An 18,636-nucleotide genomic window follows, 5' to 3' on the forward strand; every position below is an offset into this window, starting at 1 on the left:
AAAAAAAAAAAAATTAGCCAGGCGTGGTGGCACATGCCTTTAATCTCAGCTACTTGGGAGGCTGAGGCAGGAGAATCTCTTGAACCTGGGAGGCAGAGGTTGCAGTGAGCCGAGATCGTGCCATTGCACTGCAGTCTGGGTGACAGAGTGAAACTCCATTTCAAAAAAAAAAAGTTTCTGCAACTCACCCTCACTTGAGCTAGACTACCTTTGGATACTGTTCTAAACCAGGGCCACCCCACACACCCCTCAGCAGACATCTCAGTTACTAAAGCGCCCCTGACATGACTCCTTGAACTCAGTCCAGCATCTGTGCCCTCTGTCCTCAGAATCATGTCCCTAAGGACGAAGCTGGTGCTCCACGAGGGGAGGGGCCGGCCATCCCAGGAGACACCCCACCACCCACTCCCCGCTCTGCCCGTCTTGAAAGAATGACCCAGGCCTTGGCACTGCAGGCAGGGTCCCTGGAAGATGGGGGACCCTCACGGGGAAGGTCAGCAGGGACAAGGGATAGGGACAGGGAGAGGCTGGTTTGGGAAGATGAGAAGGGGGTGGACAAGGACTTGGGAGGAGAGGAGGCATCCCAGCCAGGATATGCTCTCATTCTCTCCTTCTTTCCCAGTGAGGGCACCCCAGACTCCCTACACAAAGCCCCCAAGAAGAAGAGCATCAAGTCATCCATAGGCCGTCTCTTTGGCAAGAAAGAGAAGGGACGAATGGGACCCCCAGGCCGGGACAGCTCTTCTCTGGGTGAGTACCTCACTCTAACCCTTCCCTCCTGTGTTCCTTCCTCCCTTCCTTTCTTTCTCCTTCTTTGTATGTTCACTTGACATTCATTCATGTCTTCATTCATTTGGTGATTTATTTAGAATTTGGAAGGAACACAGCTTGCCAAGGTAGGCAGGAGGAGGAGGGAAAAGGAGAGGGCACTCTGGGGCCTGCTTGGGTGACTGAGTGGGTAAATGAATTGATTTCCTTTACCTATTTTTTTGGTTGTTTTTTTTTTTTTGGGTTTTGTTGTTGTTTTGAGACGGAGATTCGCTCTGTCACCCAGGCTGGAGTGCAGTGGCACGATCTTGGTTCACTGGAACTTCCACCTCCTGGGTTCAAGCAATTCTTCTGCCTCAGCCTCTTGAGCAGCTGGGACTACAGGCACCCACCACCATGACAGACTACCTTTTTTTTTTTTGTATTTTTAGTAGAGATAGGGTTTCGCCATGTTGGCCAGACTGGTCTTGAACTCCTGACCTTAGGTGATCCACCAGCCTCTGCCTCCCAAAGTGCTGGGATTACAGACTCATTTGCTTTTTTTTTTTTTTTTTTTTTTTGAGACGGAGTCTCTCTTCATCGCTCAGGCTGGAGTATAGTGGCGCAATCTCGTCTCACTGCAAGTTCTGCCTCCCGTGTTCATGCCATTCTCCTGCCTCAGCCTCCCGAGTAGCTGGGACTACAGGCGCCCGCCACCACACCCGGCTAGTTTTTTGTATTTTTAGTAGAGATGGGGTTTCACCATGTTAGCCAGGATGGTCTTGATCTCCCGACCTAGTGATCCACCCGCCTCAGCCTCCCAAAGCACTGGGATTACAGGTGTGAGCCACCGCGCCTGGTCACCTATTTTTTAAACAGAGGAAGAGGGTGGGGCATCCTCAAGGCAGGGCACCTTCCTGTGGTGTGCTGGAGCCTGCTCTCACTGGCTCAGGAGATCCGCTATTTCAGGAATTGGCTGATATCACACTGGTAGCTTGAAATTGGTCATGGTGGGATTATTTACACCACGGAAATGGACAAATGCTACAAATCAGGGATTCCCTTCTGCCTTCCCAAGGAGCCAGTTGTTAGGCATTTACCAGCACACCACTGCCACCTTACCAAGGACAGCCCAGTGCATCCAGCCGTATTTTGGGGATGACTCCGATTCATGGGCGCTTGTCTGGCTTTATCACTTCCCCGATGTGGCCTCACTCACTACTCCCTCAGGGCCTCTGCCTTTCCTGCATTTTCCTCATCACCTCCAGCGTGAAAGATTCTGCCTCCTCCTTGAGATTTTCCAAATTTCAACCCCTCCCTGCCCCCAGCTGGAACACCCTCAGATGAGACACTGGCCACTGACCCTCTGGGACTAGCCAAGCTGACAGGCCCAGGAGACAAGGACCGAAGGAACAAGAGGAAGTGAGTGTGTGTGTGTGAATGTGTGAGTGTGAGAGTGTGAGTGTGGTGTGAGTGACGACTGTGTGTGTGTGGTATGTGTGTTAGTGAGAATATGTGTGTGTGTATGAGTGTGTGTATGAGAGTGTGAGTGTGAGAGTGTGTGAGTGTAAGAGTGTGTGAGTGTGGTGTGAGTGACGACAGTGTGTGTGGTATGTGTGTTAGTGAGAGTGTGTGTGTGAGTGTGAGAGTGTGTGTGCGTGTGAGTGTGCATGAGTGTGTGCCTGCGTGTGAGAGTGTGTGTGAGTGTATGTGTGTGTATGAAAGTGTGTGTGATTGTGAGTGTGCATGAGTGTGTGCCCGCGAGTGTGAGAGTGTGTGTGTGAGAGAGTGTGGGTGTGCAGCAGTGGTGGTGAACAGAAATGAGAATTCAATGCTGGGAGGGGGTGTCCGTGACCCCGAACTTGCTTTCCTGGAAACCCAGGAGCTCCCAGAGTTTTTATTTTTTCTTTCTTAATTTTTGTGTTTTTTTAATTTATATTTTTTGTTTTTCTTTTTTCTCTCTTTTGATAGGGGTTGGGGGGAGAGGATTTAGATTCACATGTATTTTTTGACCTTCTGCCGTGTTTTATACATTCATAAAAGGTGCGTGCGTGTGTGTGTGTGTGTGTGTGGGTGTGTGGTGATGGGGACCATCCACAGAGTAGGGGGTCTCCACCCCCGACAGCTTCTATCCTGGCCCCTTCACCCCTGCAGGCATGAACTCCTGGAGGAGGCCTGCCGCCAGGGCCTGCCTTTTGCTGCCTGGGACGGGCCCACCGTGGTGTCCTGGCTGGAGGTACTGGGGCCCAGAAATGCCCTGACTGTTGGTCCTCAACCCCTGTGACAGCCCTACTGGTAGGGGCTGCCTGGTCCTCCTGGCGCCACCCTGCTTCTAGCCCAGAGGTGGGGGTGGCCATGGGCCGGGCAGGTGAGGACCCAGGAGGGCCCAGCCTTCCCCTTCATCTAAACAGCTTCTTTCTCCTTCTCCTTCCCCTTCCGCCCCTGCCGCTCTGGCCTTGCCCACCTGGGTCATGGTCTCCTGTCGTTCTCTCTACTCTCTCTTTCTGGATTCTCTGTCTCTATTTTTCGGCACGATTACCATCTCTGACCACGCTTTTGTCATCCCCCATATTTCTCATGTTTCCGATCGCCCTGCCGATGTCTCCCTGTCTCCCACTTCCTGTTTCTCCCCACCCTCTCTTTCTTTTCTTTTCTTTCCTTCTCTTTCTTCTTTCTTTCTTTCTTTCTTTCTTTTTCTTTTCTTTCTCTTTTTCTTTTCTGTCTTTTCTCTCTCTTTTCCCCCGCCGCCCCGCCATTTGTCTCCTTGGACTCTTCCTCATCTCGTCCACGTCTCTTTTCCTTGTCCTATTTCTTCTCCCTGCGAACTTTCCCACGTCACTGTTTCACCCCCCACCCCCGCTTGCCTGTCCCCACCTCCCTGTCCCCCCATCTCTCCGGTTTTCTCCTCCTCTGTCCCCTCTGTCCATCTGTCCTTCCGCTGCAGCTGTGGGTAGGCATGCCTGCCTGGTACGTGGCCGCCTGCCGGGCCAATGTCAAGAGCGGTGCCATCATGGCCAACCTGTCAGACACAGAGATCCAGCGCGAGATCGGCATCAGCAACCCGCTGCACAGACTTAAGCTTCGCCTCGCCATCCAGGAGATGGTCTCGCTCACCTCGCCCTCGGCCCCCGCCTCCTCTCGCACTGTGAGTGTCCGTTGGCCAATTCCAGCCTTTGCTTCCTCAGGGCCCCGCCTCTTGCCCTCAGTCTAGCCAATCCTGGGATTGCTCACTCCTCTGTCCCACGACCCTGCTTCTCATTGGCTCTCACCCCCTCAGCCTCCCCTCTGCTCCCGACTTGGCCTGTGGTCCATGTGGTACTCCAGGAGGGGCCCAGGCCACATCCTTCCCTGACTCTCTCCCTCTCCTCGGCATTTGCTGTCCCACTCAAATGTCACCACCTCCAAGAAGCTTTCCTTGTCAGCTAAACTAGTTTCCCCCATCATTCCAGCATATCAGCACCTTCTAATTTTCCCCATAGCATTTATTGCCTTCTAATTATTTTATCTTTTCATTCCAACTTTTTTTTTTTTTTTTTGAGACAAAGTTTTGCTCTTGTTGTCCAGGCTGGAGTGCAATGGCGCGATCTTGGCTCACTGCAATCCCTCCCTCCCGGGTTCAAGCCATTGTCCTGTCTCAGCCTCCTGAGTAGCTGGGATTACAGGTGTCTGCCACCATGCCCGGCTAATTTTTGTATTTTTAGTAGAGACAGGGTTTTGATATGTTGGCCAGGCTGGTCTTGAACTCCCGACCTCAGGTGATCCGCCCGCCTCGGCTTCCCAAAGTGCTGAGATTACAGCCGTGAGCCCCTGCGCCCGGCCCTCGTTTCAACTTTTTATTACGAGAAATTTCAAACATACAGGATATCATGTGTACCCAGTTCAGCAGTTCTCAACCTTTTGCTGTACTTGCTCTGTTGTGTGTGTGGGGTGGCAGGAGTGGGGAGTACAGGTTGAGTATCCCTTACCTGAAATACCTGGGACCAGAAGTGTTTAGAATTTCTGATTTTAAAAAGTTTTTTTAAAAAAAATATTTACATATAAATGAAATATCTTGGGGATGGGAGCCAAGCCTAAACATGAAATTCATTTATGTTTCATATGCATCTCATACACATGCCTAAAAAGAATTTTATACAATATTTTAAATAACTTCGTGCATGAAACAAAGTATTGACTGCATTTTGATTGTGATCTGTCACATGAGGTCAGATGGAGGATTTTCCTCTTGTGGCTTCATGTCAGCACTTAAGAAGTTTAGGGCCAAGTGCCGTGGCTCACACCTGTAATTCCAGCATTTTGGGAGGCCTTGGGCGGCCAATCTCTTGAGCCCGGGAGTTCGAGACCAGCCTGGGCAACATGGCGAAACCCCGTCTCTACTAAAAATACAAAAATTAGTCGGGTGTGGTGGCGCATACCTGTAATCCCACCTACTCAGGAGCCTGAGGTGGGAGGATCCTATGAGCCCAGGAGATCGAGGATGCGGTGGGCTGTGATTGTCCCACTGTACTGCAGCCTGGGTGACAGAGAGAGACTGCATCCAAAAAAAAAAAAAAAAGTTTAGAATTTTGGAGCATTTTGGATTTTTAGATTTTCAGGTTGGGGATGCTCAGAGACCTGTACTTGAATGTAATTTGAGGACATCATAACAGCTTAGCCTCCAAAATTACTTTAGTGGGTCTTTTTCTCTTTTTGAGACGGAGTCTCACTCTGCTGCCCAGGCTGGAGTGCAGTGGCGTGATCTCGGCTCACTGCAAGCTCTGCCTCCTGGGTGCACATCATTCTCCTGCCTCAGCCTCCAGAGTAGCTGGGACTACAGGCGCCCGCCACCACGCCCGGCTAATTTTTTGCATTTTTTTAGTAGAGACGGGGTTTCACCGTGTTAGCCAGGATGGTCTCCATCTCCCGATCTCGTGATCTGCCCGCCTCAGCCTCCCAAAGTGCTGGGATTACAGGCGTGAGCCACTGTGCCCGGCCTAGTGGGTCTTTTTCTTCCTTGTAAACACCGCATCCTTTATCATACCTAAGGGCATTCACCTTGTTAATTTCTTATTCTTTTTCTTTTTGTTTGAGACAGAGTCTCACTCTGTTGCCCCGTGCGGTGTGTGGGCTGGAGTGCGGTGGTGAGATCTCAGCTCACTGCAACCTCCACCTCCCTGGTTCAAGCGATTCTCCTGCCTCAGCTTCCTGAGTAGCTGAGATTAAAGGCACAGGCCACTATGCCCAGCAAATTTTTGTATTTTTAGTAGAGACGGGGTTTCACCAGTGTTGGCCAGGCTGGTCTTGAACTCCTGACCTCAGGTGATCCACCTGCCTCTGCCTCCCAAAGTGCTAGGATTACCGGCCTGGGCAACATGGCAAAACCCCATCTCTCATCCTAAATTTTGTATTTTTAGTAGAGACGGGGTTTCTCCATGTTGGCCAGGCTAATCTCAAACTCCAAAAGTGATGTGCCCGCCTCAGCCTCCCAAAGTGCTGGGACTACAGGTGTGAGCCACCGCAATTGGCTACAGTTGTTAATTTCATCGACTATTCAATCTGTATTCAAATTTCCCCAACATACTTAAAATATGTTGATTATTTCTCCCCCAGTTCGACGAAAAGGGTCTGTTGTGTCCCTTGCCATATCCCACACCCTAGGACGGTGACTGGTGCCTGACAATCACCAGGAGATACATAAATGTTTTTATCCTTGTATGGATTCCTAACTCGTGGGGTTGTTGGGAGCAGAAGATCAATAAATGTGAACCCCCCCCCCATACCCCCTAAACATTTGCCCCATGGCTGTGTCTGCCCCCCACTTTTGAATCCTCATTCTGTACCTCTGTGTGAGGTCAGCGAGGTGACGTCATTTGCACGGGGCCACACAGCAAAATGCATGGCAGGGTCGCAATTCCAACCTGAATTTGTTCAACTCCAAAGTCACATTGCCCAGTACATGGCAGGTGCCCGATAACAAGGATCATTCCTTTTTTCTCTGTTACTGCTTGTCCCAGAAAGCAGGAGGGACATAAACATATGGCCCAGGGCCTTCAGGAGGACACCTTCCTTCCTCTCCCCCACGGGAAGCCCTCTCCCATCATCCATTAATACTCCCTGCCCCTCAGTCCACAGGAAACGTGTGGATGACACACGAGGAGATGGAGTCCCTTACAGCCACGACCAAGCCTGTGAGTGCCCCCTGCCGGCCGCCTTGGGGGTGGCACTAACCCTCCTTGGGGGTGGGGGCAGGGACCGAGTCTGTGGCCATCCCTAAGTCCGCTCCTTGTGTCCTCCTCTGCCTGCCCCTTAACTCACCCATTCTCTCCCCTCTTCCTACTAACGGGTCAGGAGACCAAGGAGATCAGCTGGGAGCAGGTAGGGGACGCGGGGCGGGGCGTGAGCGCATGAACAGGCTGTGCACGACGCATGGATGCTCCTCCTCCGAGCCCTGCCCCTGTCCTCACCAGAACATGCCATCATCCCCATGGGGGGGCGCTGTGCCAAGCTTGGCTCTGGACTGTTCCATTATGGCTTGGTGGTGGGGAGGGTAGAGGGGATGCGATGTGGAAGCCCAGACTGTTGCATAGTCAGCCTTATGCATGGACCATTTCATCATCGTGGATTGTGGGGACTCTAAGGGGCTTCGATTCTGTAGCTTAGGAGAGACGCTGAGCAGCCGGTGTCCCTATAGTGGAGGGGGCCGGGCCTACAATGGACTGCTCAGTGTACCAGGGCCAAGGAGGAAGCATTGGCTGTGGTGGTGGTGAGGTAGCCAGGCTGAATAAGAAATTGGGGAGGAAGAGCTACACTTTGTTCTCAAGAAACAAGAGGCAGCCAGGCGCAGTGGTTCACGCCTGTAATCCCAGCACTTTTGGAGGCTGAGGTGGGCAGATCACCTGAGGTCAGGAGTTTGAGACCAGCCTGGCCAACATGGTGAAACCCTGTGTCTACTAAAAATACAAAAATTAGCCGGGCACAGTGACTAGCGCCTGTAATCCCAGCTACTTGGGAGGCTGAGACAGGAAAATCGCTTGAACCCAGGAGGTGGAGGTTGCAGTGAGCCGAGATTGCACCACTGCACTCCAGCATGGGTGACAGAGTGAGACTCCATCTCATAAAAACCAAACAAATAAACAAACAAAAAAATCAAGAGGTATGAGCTGACTGTCCACGGAGGAATTATGTTTGACTGTGGTCATAGATCACATATTTCCAGCCAGGGGGAGCTGTGGATTTTGTGCTGATGCTGAAAGGAGTGAGGGACTTGGGGCTCATCTGGAATATTGTCCTGGGCCAGATATAACATTAGACAAGTATTTTCAGGACATTGCAAGAGTGATGGCCCTTTCTTAGTGGGAGAGCTGCCTTGAAAGAATCCATTGTCCTGACTTGGGGGTGTAGTGACGTTGGACTGCAGTGAGACAGAGTTAAAGCAGTGCTTCCCCAAATTTAATGGGTAGTGGGGTGGCACGCACCTGTAGTCCCAGCTACTTGGAATACTGAGGCAGGAGGATCGCTTGAGCCCAAGAAGCCAAGGTCAACCTGGGCAACATAGTAAGACCCTGTCTCTAAAAAATAAACAAATATGGCTGGGCGCAGTGGCTCATGCCTGTAATCCCAGCACTTTGGGAGGCTGAGGTGGGCGGATCTCTTGAGGTCAGGAGTTCGAGACTAGCCTGGCCAACATGGTGAAACCCCGTTTATACTAAAAAATACAAAAATCAGCCGGGTGTGGTGGCGTGTACCTGTAATCCCAGCTACTCGAAGTTTGAGGCAAGAGAATTGCTTGAACCTGGGATGGGGAGGTTGCAGTGACACGAGCTCGTGCCTCTGCACTCCAGTCTGGGTGACATAGCAGACTCTGTCAGAAAGAGAAAGATAAATAAAATAAAATAAAATTAGAAGAAAGAAAGAAATTTAAAAATAAATATAATGTATATTTCAAATCACCCGAGGGTCTTGTGAAAATGCAGATACCGACTTCAGTAGGCCTGGCATAAGGTCTGAGATTCTGCAATTCCAGGAAGTCCATAGGTGATGGTGATGCTCTAGGTCTCAGGACCACTGTTTGAGTAGCCAAGAGTATATGTAGTCATGAAGAACTAGGAGACAGCTCTGGATTGGTCCATTATCCTGAGCAGAGATTGGTCATTGTGCTACTATGGGGTGGGAAAAACCTTGGATTGGGAGGTTGGACTGTACCTCTCTCATGCAAAGTGGGAAGGGGCCAGAGGGCCTGATTCCTCCCTCACCTGCCCATGGCCCCAGATCCTGGCATATGGCGACATGAACCACGAGTGGGTGGGGAACGACTGGCTGCCCAGCCTGGGGCTGCCCCAATACCGCAGCTACTTCATGGAGTCGCTGGTGGATGCCCGAATGTTAGATCACCTTAACAAGAAGGAGCTCCGGGGCCAACTCAAGATGGTGGACAGCTTTCACAGGTGGGGGCTGCCTGGCCAATGGGTACAGTCCAAAGGGAAGCCCCACCCCAGAGTCTTTGGCCAATGGGATTGGCCATGGGAGATTCCTAGGCTTATCTTGGCCTTTTTAGCCTGAGTTCTCAGGAAATCCTCACTCTGTGCCCCTTTCACCAATGAGATGGTCCACAGGAAAAGTTCAGATCCTGAGATGGCTTGGCTAGTTAACCCTGTATCCCCTCCAGGCTGGCCAATAGGAAGGGCCTATTGTTGAAAATGCCTCACCTCCTGAGGGGGTCAACAGTCAATAGAACAGATCAGCTCCCCACCCTTTCCAAGAAGAGCACAGCCAGTGGGGAGGGACCCGTAGGAGCAGCAGCCAGGGGGATTGGAAGACTCATCCGTGACTCCACTTCTCCTGCTGCTCAGGGTGAGTCTACATTATGGGATTATGTGCCTGAAACGGCTCAACTATGACCGGAAGGACCTGGAGCGGAGGCGGGAAGAAAGTCAGACCCAGATCCGAGGTAAGTCGAGTGTAAGGGCCCCTTTGGGAGCCAGGTGGAGGGTGTAAAGCTGGATGGGGAGGAGAGGGGGTGGGGAGAGGCTGGAGAAGAAGATTGGCACCATAACCGAGGGGTGGGGCCAGCGTGGGGGGCATGGCCCGAAGAGAGGAAATGGGGGTGTAGGTATGGGCTAAACTGAACTCTCCAGGCCACGGGAGGGGCACGGCTGAGGGTCCTTTCCGTCCCCAGACGTGATGGTGTGGTCCAATGAGCGGGTCATGGGTTGGGTGTCCGGGCTGGGCCTGAAAGAATTTGCCACGAACCTCACGGAGAGCGGGGTACACGGGGCACTGCTCGCCCTGGACGAGACCTTCGACTACTCCGACCTGGCCTTGCTCCTGCAGATCCCCACGCAGAATGCACAGGTGAGCTGCCGCTGGGCCCGGAGCATGCTGGGCGTCCCCACCTCGCAGACTGCACGCTCCAACCGCCCCCTCCACCTCCTCTTTCTAGGCCCGGCAGCTCCTGGAGAAGGAATTCAGCAACCTTATCTCCTTAGGCACAGACAGGCGGCTGGACGAGGTGGGCGCGGCAGCAGCTCAGAGGGCTCTGCTCCCAGCGGCTCCTCGAGAGGCGGCGCTGAGAGGGCGGGGCCTGACTTTAATTATTAAAGAGTTACGGTTGGAGGCGGGGCCAGGAGAGGGGCGGGGTTAAGGGCGAGGTGATCCCCGGAGAGGGGTGGAGTCAAAGGAAGGGGCGGAGTCAGGCGAGGCCCGAGTCCCTCACCGGCTGCCCGGCTCCTATACCTAGGACAGCGCCAAGTCTTTCAGCCGCTCCCCATCCTGGCGGAAGATGTTCCGGGAGAAGGACCTCCGAGGCGTAACTCCCGACTCAGCTGAGATGTTGCCCCCCAACTTTCGTTCGGCTGCAGCGGGAGCCCTGGGCTCTCCGGGGCTCCCTCTCCGCAAGCTGCAGCCAGAAGGTGGGGGGCTCCCAAATGCGACATCCCCTCCTCGCTTCCATTGGGTTGGACATGGACCACCTCAGTAGTCCAGGTTCTGGAATGGCCTAGTCCTTTCTCGCCCACCCCTGAAGAATGGACTGCTCCAACGTTCCGGACTCCCCCCTCAGGATGAAATGGATAAATCCCACTCCCCCTTCCCAAGGCGGGAGTGAACTCGCCCAATGCGAGTTTGAGTCGGACGGGAGGGAAACCCATGTGGAGCCCGGCGATCGTTGTGACATCGGGAAGGGAAGTCCAAAGGGAGGAATCCTGGACAGGAACAGGGAGGAGGGTGCTCCAGGCTGAACCGCTGCTCGCTCTCCCTCCAGGCCAGACTTCTGGGAGTTCCCGGGCAGACGGCGTTTCGGTCCGGACCTATTCCTGCTAGTGCAGGCCTCCAGGTGAGGACCGTGCTGGGCGACCTTGGGGGTGCGGGGCGGCACGGTGGATATTCACTGCTCCACGCGCTGCCCGGCGTCATGCAGGTGACCTCACTCGGACGGAAGAATCTTCCCGAGGCTGGGCTGTTCCCTCTCCTGCCTGGACTGTGGCCTCGCCGGGGAGAGCGGGCGGGGGAGCTCGCGCCTAGGACTGGACCATCTGTACAGACCAGCGGGAGTGCGCGCGCCCGCCTCGCACAGGGCCGGGGCCTGGACCAAACCACATGAACTGGACTGAGAGGGGGAAGAAGCGGGCAGGAAGAAATCCCGCCCCAAACGTCCGCCTTCCTTTTCTCTACTTTGTAATTTATTGATCAGTTTCTGTTGGGAGACGGGTGTCCTTTACCCGCGGGAAGGGGGCGGGGCTTCCCTTCCGGGCCGCATGCGGGGAGTGGCTGCCCCTCCCCTTTTTCCTGCCCAGTTGCGGGGCCCAAGTCTTCCTTCTTCGTCCGAAAGGAGGGGAGGGGAGACTCGCTGCTACAAGCCTCGCCCCCTGTGCCACTCAGCTCCGCCCCGCCGCGTCCGGTCGCCGGTCCCCCGGGTCATCTGCGGGCGGGGTCCCCTCTCCCTCCCCCGTGTCTCGTGTCCCCGGGGCCTCACCGCCCCCCGTGCTGTGGCCGTGTCCGTGCCCCGGGGGTAGGGGGCGCAGAATGGCGCTCCCCCTTCCCCTCTGGCTCCGGGGTTTGCATGGGAGAATCCTCTTTCCACGATGCCGCTGGGCGACGTGGCGTGGGGGCAGTGGGGGAGCCCTCGCCCCCAACTCTCGTTCGGCCTCCCCGCCCCAGGCGTCACTCAGTGATCACGGGTAAAGAGAACTGTTTCAAAAAGCTCCTTTGTTGACTGATTTTTTTTTTGGGTAGGGGGGCGTGTTCAACCAACCTCCTCGAGCCAGGAGTCCAGGCCCCTCATCCCTCAAGTCTAGGTCCAGGTCCCTAGAGCCTACGCGCATTCCCTGATGCCCTGAGATTCCCAGACCTCACGTCTGACAATGAGGTTTCGGGGAGCACGTTTATTCAGAGAAATAAATATGGCTCATGGAAAGGGGTTGGAAGGCAAGGGGAGGTACACCTGTGTCGCAGTCGAGCGGCTGGGTCAGGGTTCCGGCGTTTCCAGCATGTCCGCCAGGGCTCTGGAGAGGAGGACGCCAGAAGTTAAACAGCTGGTGTTCAAAGCTCACCCCAGGACGCTTAGAGATCATTAACCTGCCCATTTCATGGACGAGGAAATGGAGTCCCAGAGTCATCCGATAACTCATAGCGAGACAACCACTTTAAACGGGGTTTTACACACTCTCCTCCCCCAATACACTTACTGATATAGGGAGGAGGAGAAATAGTCCACGTAGCTTCCTGTGGGAGAGCAGAGAAAAGAGGCTTGAGGGGTACTGCACGAGCAAAATTAGGTGGTTACTCAGTATAGCGTGCGAGATTAGTGCTAGCGCCACCTCCTTTTCCCTAATTCCCTAATTCCTTCTTCAAACTGAATCCCTTCTACTGGACCCTTTTTCGTTCTGGGTGATTCCGTTCTCCAGCAGCCCCGCCCCTTCGATTCCTACTTGAGTTGACCTCGCCAATTAGGCTCTAGGCCTGCACCTCAGCCCTCCACTCATTTCTGTCCCTTGACTTCAGCAACTCCACCTGGTGTTCCTCGAGCCAGGTCCCGGCCCACGTGCTCACAGCCTTGGCCACGCCTCCTCTCTTAACCCCGCCCCACCAGCCTCCTGGGCCAGTCCCTCAGGTTTGGCTCCGCCCCCACCAGGATTCACCACGCTGGGCCTGACACCTTCCTCAGGTTTTTCCAGGGCCCCGCCGATGCTCACCTGGAGTGCAGACCGTTTCGCAGACCAGCGGGCAGAGATAGCAGAACTGACAGTGCTGGGGGTGGGGACGGGGAGAGAGAGTGAGCGTGGGGCGTGGCCGGGGGCGGAGTTAGGATGGGGCCAGGACCAGACCCGGACCAGAGGCTAGGTCTAGGTTAAGGCTGGAGTCAGGATTGCTTGTGGAGTCAAGGTTGCATCGGGGTAAGGGGTTGGGTCAGAGGCCAGGATTTAGGGGTGGGGGTCCTCAGAGGGTCCCGGTGCATCCTAAGGCCCAGTGGAGCCTTGAGTGTGAGGTGAGGTCTCACCTGGCACTGGTCGCAGTGCTCACCCATGTTCTCCTCATCACAGTGACAGTTCTCACATTCAGTGCATCGCTGGGGACCAGGGGAGCCTGGTTAGACGGAAACTCTAACCCCACTTGGGAGACACCTGCCCCTGGTCCACCCCTGCACCCTGGACGCTTCCCCAGACTCTACCCTCTTTATCTCTAACACTGAGCTCTGTATCTGCCCCCCCAAATCAGCCTCTCTCCCCTCCCCTGCCCCTGGTTTGTTTCCTTTCTTCCTTCCTTCCTTTCCCTTTTTTTTTTTTTTTTTTTTTTTTTTTTTGAGAGGGAATCTCTGTTGCCCAGGCTGTAGTGCAGTGGCACAACCTCAGCTCACTGCAACCTCTGTCTCCCGGGTTCAAGCGATTCTCCTGCCTCAGCCTCCTGAGTAGCTGGGATTACAGGTGCATGCAACTACGTCCGGCTAATTTTTTGTATTTTTTAGTAGAGATGGGGTTTCACCGTGTTAGCCCGGATGGTCTCGATCTCCTGACCCCGTGTTCCACCTGCCCTGGCCTCCCAAAGTGCTGGGATTATAGGGGTGGGCCACCATGCCCGGCCCTGCCCTGGTTTTCTATCTCATGGCGACCCCATGTCCCCCACTCAGGGTGGGCTCAGGTGCTCTCTCTACCCCCTTTCTCCCTATTCTCCCCCTAGACTATCAGCCCCTGTGCCGTCCCTCCTTTCCCCAACTCTCTTTGCCACAGACCCCTGTCTCTGTCCCCACACCCCAGCCTTCAGTCTGTCCTCACCTCACATGCCTGCATAAGGATCTCTTCATTCAGAACTGACCCTGGCCGGACCTTGCTCTGAGCCCTCCCACAGCACCACCCCAGGGCCCCTGGGACAGATTCTGGGGACACCTTGGTGGGTGGATCTGGGCTGGGGACATACATTGCAGAAGGAGCAGTAGCCACACAGGGACCCTGGCTGGTAGTTCCCGTACTCCTGAGCGTCCTGTGGACCTGCGGGGACAGAAAGGCAGCAGTGACCCAGGCTGACTTGGTTTCTCCACACCCACACCAGCCCAGGCCACTTACCTGTGTCCTCACCGCTTTCCTCCTCACTGGAGGCACCTCCAGCCTCCTCTCTCCCGTCCAGTGGGTTGGGGATGATGGTGAAGTGGGGCTCATCTTCCTCCAGCCCCTCCTCCTCCTCGCTGTGGTCTCGACTCAGTGGGGCCCCAACTTCAGCCCTCTCTTCTCTCCTCTCCTCCTCCTCCTCCTTGTTTTCCTTTTCTTCCTCCTCCTGATTCAGGCTGAGGCCATGACCTTCCTCCTCATCCTCCTCATCTTCCTGGTCGGGGCTGCCATGGTGGGTGCCTTTCGCTCCCTGCTCTGAACTTTCATCATCTTCCTCATGGGAGCCGGGATCCTCTTCCTTCTCCTTTTCCTCCTCAGAATCATCCTCCCTCAAATGGCTTCTATCCTTGACCACTGTGTGTCCTGGGGGGTGATGGCTCATCTCTTTGATGGACCCTCTTTGACCATGGCCAGTTTCTTCATCTTGGTGGCTTTGCCTGTGGTTGGGGACCTGGTGGGCAAGCTCAGCGGAGACCTCCTCATCTTCCTCCCTGGGGACTCTGTGGTGGTGATGGTGAGGAACTTCTGTTTTATACTCATCTTGGAAGTCCTCTTCCTCACTCTTGTGGCCTTGAGGTTGGTGGCTTGCAACACGGTGGCTGAACTGGACTGTGATCTCCTCTTCTTCCTCTTCCTCATCTACAAGGCCATGGTGGACACGTTGGGGACCCTGGTGCCAATGTTCAGTGGACACATCCTCATCTTCTTCCTCGTCTCTGTGGCCTTGGTGCCTGTGGTCAGGGACATGATTGTCGTGTTCACCTGAGACAGGCTCATCCTTTTCCTTTCTGTGGTCTTGGTGCCTGTGGGCCTGGTGCCCATACTCAGTGGAGACATCATCATCATCATCTTCTTCTTCTTTGTGGCCTCGGTGCCTGTGGCTGGGGCCGTGATGGTGGTGTTCATCTGAGACATCTTCATCCTCTTCACTCCCGTGGCCTCGGTGCCTGTGAGCCTGGTGTCTATACTCAGTGGAGACATCATCATCATCATCATCATCATCATCATCATCATCTTCTTCTTCTTCGTGGCCTTGGTGCCTGTGGCTTGGGCCATGATGGTGGTGTCCATCTGAGACATCCTCATCCTCTTCACTCCTGTGGTCTTGGTGCCTGTAGGCCTGGTGCCTATACTCAGTGGAGACCTCCTCTTCCTCCTCCTCCTCCTCGTCCTCTTCTCCTTCATCATCTTCCCCATCATGGCCTCGGTGTCCATGCCTGAGGATATGATGGCGATGCTCACTGGACACAACTTCGTCCTCATCCTCGTCTTGATGGCTGTGGCTCCTGTGGCTGGGGAGGTGGTGCCTGTGCTCAGCTGAGTCTTCCGTGTCTTCACTCCCGTGGCCTCTGTGCCCACGGGCCTGCCCACCATGCTGTGCAAAGACCTCCTCACCTGAGACATCCTCGTCTCCAACCTCATGGTCTTGGGACCTGTGGCCTGGGAGTAGGTGCTCATATTCCTTGGGGACGTCTTCATCCTCCTTGTCACGGTCTGGGTGGCTCCAGAAATGATGTCCATTCTCTGTGGAAACATCCTCGTTCTCATCTGGATGGTTTCTCGGGCTGTGGAGGTGGTGGCCAAGCTCTGCCGATGCCTCCTGGGAGAGCCCGGTGACTCCAGCGTTGTTGTTCCAGTTGCTGAAGCCCAGCCCAGCCCCTCTCAGCTGCTGGGTCATGGCCGGGGGGAGGAGCAGGCTGGCCACCCCAGCCCAGAGGACAGCAGTGTGCAGCCATGGCCTACGGTGGCCCATGGGGACGGACAGGCAGCACTGACTCCAGCTGCCTCTGCGGCGAGGTGGACAAATGTTGGGGTCTTTGTCCCTTTGGGGTCAGTCTCTTTTTTTCTGTGTCTCTCCTTTGCTTTGTCCTTTCGGTCTCTGTCCACCTTCCTCTGGTCCTTGCTGCCTGGCTCTGGACACCCCTCTGAGGCTGTCTCCGGAGCCCCCTGACCCCCCTCTGGGGCCCTCCCTCCCCATTCCCCAGCCAATAGGGTCTTTCCCCTCCCCTCTCTCTGGCTAAATTTACTCTCAGCCCTGAGTTATTCTGGGTCAGTCCCCGCCTGCCGCCTCCTGCTCCTCCTCCTCCCAGCTGGGGAGGCGACCAGTGAGGGGTCTCTCCCTGGCCAGGAGATGGGGGCCAAGGGACTTGACTTTGACCTACCAACAAGCTCATGTTTGGCAGCTGCAAAGAAAAAGGCTAGACTTTTAGCAGGTTTTTGGGGGAGCCTGGGGCACCTAGGGGAGGCAGAAGAGACTTATCAGAGGGGAGAGACCCCTCGCATGGAAGGACTGGGGGTTTGACTGTGGGGTGCTTCCAGCCGGAATGACATGCGCTGGTGAGAGAGTGATGCCAATGTTGAGGCCCTGGAAGGGGGGGAAAGGAACATGGCCCCCAACACACGTGCCCATGACCTCCTGTCCCTGGAACTCAGATCTGGGGGCAGGGACTGGGCTAGGCCAGGGCTATAAATACAGCTGGGAGGGGTAGGGGGACTCAGGTTACGGAGGCCGCAGCTGTCCCCGTGCGGGCTGGCAGGAGACAAGTGGCCTTGCCCGTCTCTGTGTTTCAGTATCTCCTGCTCCTCACCGGTCATGACTGCCCCCACTACCGTCTCCCTTCCTGTTCACAGGTCCTCCTCTCTCTTCCATTCTGTCATCTGCTCTCTCAGGGTCCCTGTCCCTCCTCCGTGGCATTGCCTGTCCCTCTCCCTCTGGGCTTCCGTCCCGCTCTCATGTGAGTGTCTGTCCTCCACCCAAGTCTGTGTCCCTCTCTCTCCCCTGTGCCCTCTCCCCTAAATCTCTGGCCCCTCCTTTCTGAGTTCCTGCCCTTTGCCCAATTCTTTGGTTTTTCATCCCCCTCTGCCCCTTGCCTCAGTCAAGGTGTCTCCTCCCCATCTCTGGCATCCACCTCTCTGGGTCTCTGTCCCCCACTCTCTCGGAGTCTCTGTCCACCTCTCCCTGGGTCTCTGTCCTCCTCTCTCTCTGGGTTTCCCTCCCTCTCTCCCTGGGTCTCTATTCCTCTCTCTGTAGGTCTCTGTCTCTCTCTCTCTGAGTCTCTGTCCCCCTCTCTGGGTACATGTCCCCATCTCTCTCTGGGTCTCTGTCCCCTTCTCCCTGGATCTCTGCCCCTTTCTCTGGATCTCTGTTCCCCTCTCTTTCTGGGTCTCAGATCCCCCCTCTCTCTGGGTCTCTGTCACCCTCTCTCTTGGAGTCTCTGTCCACCTTTCCCTGGGTCTCCATCCCCCTCTATCTCTGGGTATCAGTCCCCCTCTCTCTGGGTCTCTATCCCCTTCTCCCTCTGGGTATCTCTCTCCCTCTCCCTGGGTCTCTGTCCCCTCTATCCAGGTATCTGTCCCCCTCTCCCTGGGTCTCTGTCCCCCCCCCTCTCTGGATATCTGTCCCCCTCTCTCTGGGTCGCTGTCCCCCTCTCTTTCCCTGGGTCTCTGTCCCCTCTCTCTGGGTCTCTGTCCCCCTCTCCCTGGGTCTCTGTCCCCCTCTCTCTGGGTCGCTGTCCCCCTCTCCCTGGGTCTCTGTCCTCCTCTTTCTCTGGGTCTCTGTCCCCCTCTCTCTGGGTCTCTGTCCCCCTCTCCCTGGGCCTCTGTCCCCCTCTCTCTCTCTGGATATCTGTCTGCCTCTCTCTGGGTTGCTGTCCCCCTCTCCCTGGGTCTCTGTCCCTCTCTGTGTCTCTGTCTCCCTTTCTCTGGGTCTCTGTCCCCCTCTCCCTGGGTCTCTGTCCCCCTCTCTCTGGGTCTCTGTCCCCCGCTCTCTCTGGGTCTCTCTCCCCCTCTCCCTGGGTCTCTGTCTCCCTTTCTCTGGGTCTCTGTCCCCTCTCCCTGGGTCTCTGTCTCCATCTCTCTCTGTGGGTCTCTCTCCCCCTCTCCCTGGGTCTCTGTCCCCCACTCTCTGGGTCTCTGTACACCCCTCCCTGGGTCTCTGTCCCCGTCTCTGTCCGGCTCTCTCTTCCCCTCTCCCTGGGTCTCTCTCCCTCTCTGTCTATCCCTGGGTCCTTGCTGCCCCACCTTCTGATTCTCTGTCCCCTAAGTCTTTATCTCCCTCTTTTTGGGTTAAATTGTCCCCTCCCTGTCTGGCATCCTCCGAGTCTGTTCCCTCTCCGCCACTGGCCCCCAACTCCTTCTGTCCCCATCTCGTTCTTGCCCTCAGAGTCTCCCCTACCTGTCTCTGGCCCCCCACAGCCCCTGGCCCGGGCCTCTGCACCCCCTAGGTCGCTGTCCCTCTGTCCCCTTATCGCGGCCTGGGACCCGCCCTCTCCCCGCCTCCCGCTTTGGCGTCTCCAAGACTCCCCGCCCCCCAGAC

General features: G+C 55.5%; 2 protein-coding genes across 2 annotated transcripts in view; one reads left to right on the forward strand and one right to left on the reverse strand.

The window, feature by feature from the left end:
• PPFIA3 (PTPRF interacting protein alpha 3) overlaps positions 1-11,925 on the forward strand; it is a 30,501-nt gene extending 18,576 nt beyond the window's left edge. Inside the window, exons 17-30 of the mRNA XM_025368489.1 lie at positions 330-493; positions 623-750; positions 2,076-2,169; positions 2,902-2,983; positions 3,692-3,892; positions 6,852-6,914; positions 7,075-7,101; positions 8,995-9,170; positions 9,576-9,673; positions 9,902-10,077; positions 10,166-10,234; positions 10,463-10,634; positions 10,985-11,056; positions 11,141-11,925. Of these exons, the coding sequence (XP_025224274.1) occupies positions 330-493; positions 623-750; positions 2,076-2,169; positions 2,902-2,983; positions 3,692-3,892; positions 6,852-6,914; positions 7,075-7,101; positions 8,995-9,170; positions 9,576-9,673; positions 9,902-10,077; positions 10,166-10,234; positions 10,463-10,634; positions 10,985-11,043 (1,509 nt within the window). The 3' untranslated portion in view covers positions 11,044-11,056; positions 11,141-11,925. The remainder of the gene's footprint in view (positions 1-329; positions 494-622; positions 751-2,075; positions 2,170-2,901; positions 2,984-3,691; positions 3,893-6,851; positions 6,915-7,074; positions 7,102-8,994; positions 9,171-9,575; positions 9,674-9,901; positions 10,078-10,165; positions 10,235-10,462; positions 10,635-10,984; positions 11,057-11,140) is intronic.
• Positions 11,926-12,084: 159 nt separating this feature from the next.
• Positions 12,085-16,810, reverse strand: HRC (histidine rich calcium binding protein). Its single transcript, XM_025368025.1, has 6 exons — positions 14,280-16,810; positions 14,134-14,204; positions 13,220-13,288; positions 12,915-12,969; positions 12,408-12,444; positions 12,085-12,224 (listed from the first exon to the last, which is right to left on the reverse strand). The coding sequence occupies exons 1-6, from the start codon at positions 16,072-16,074 to the stop codon at positions 12,188-12,190; spliced, it is 2,064 nt and encodes a 687-aa protein (XP_025223810.1). The 5' UTR covers positions 16,075-16,810; the 3' UTR covers positions 12,085-12,187.
• Between the last annotated feature and the right edge of the window lie 1,826 nt (positions 16,811-18,636).

This window comes from Theropithecus gelada, chromosome 19 (assembly GCF_003255815.1).
Source record: "Theropithecus gelada isolate Dixy chromosome 19, Tgel_1.0, whole genome shotgun sequence".
NCBI lineage: Eukaryota > Metazoa > Chordata > Mammalia > Primates > Cercopithecidae > Theropithecus > Theropithecus gelada.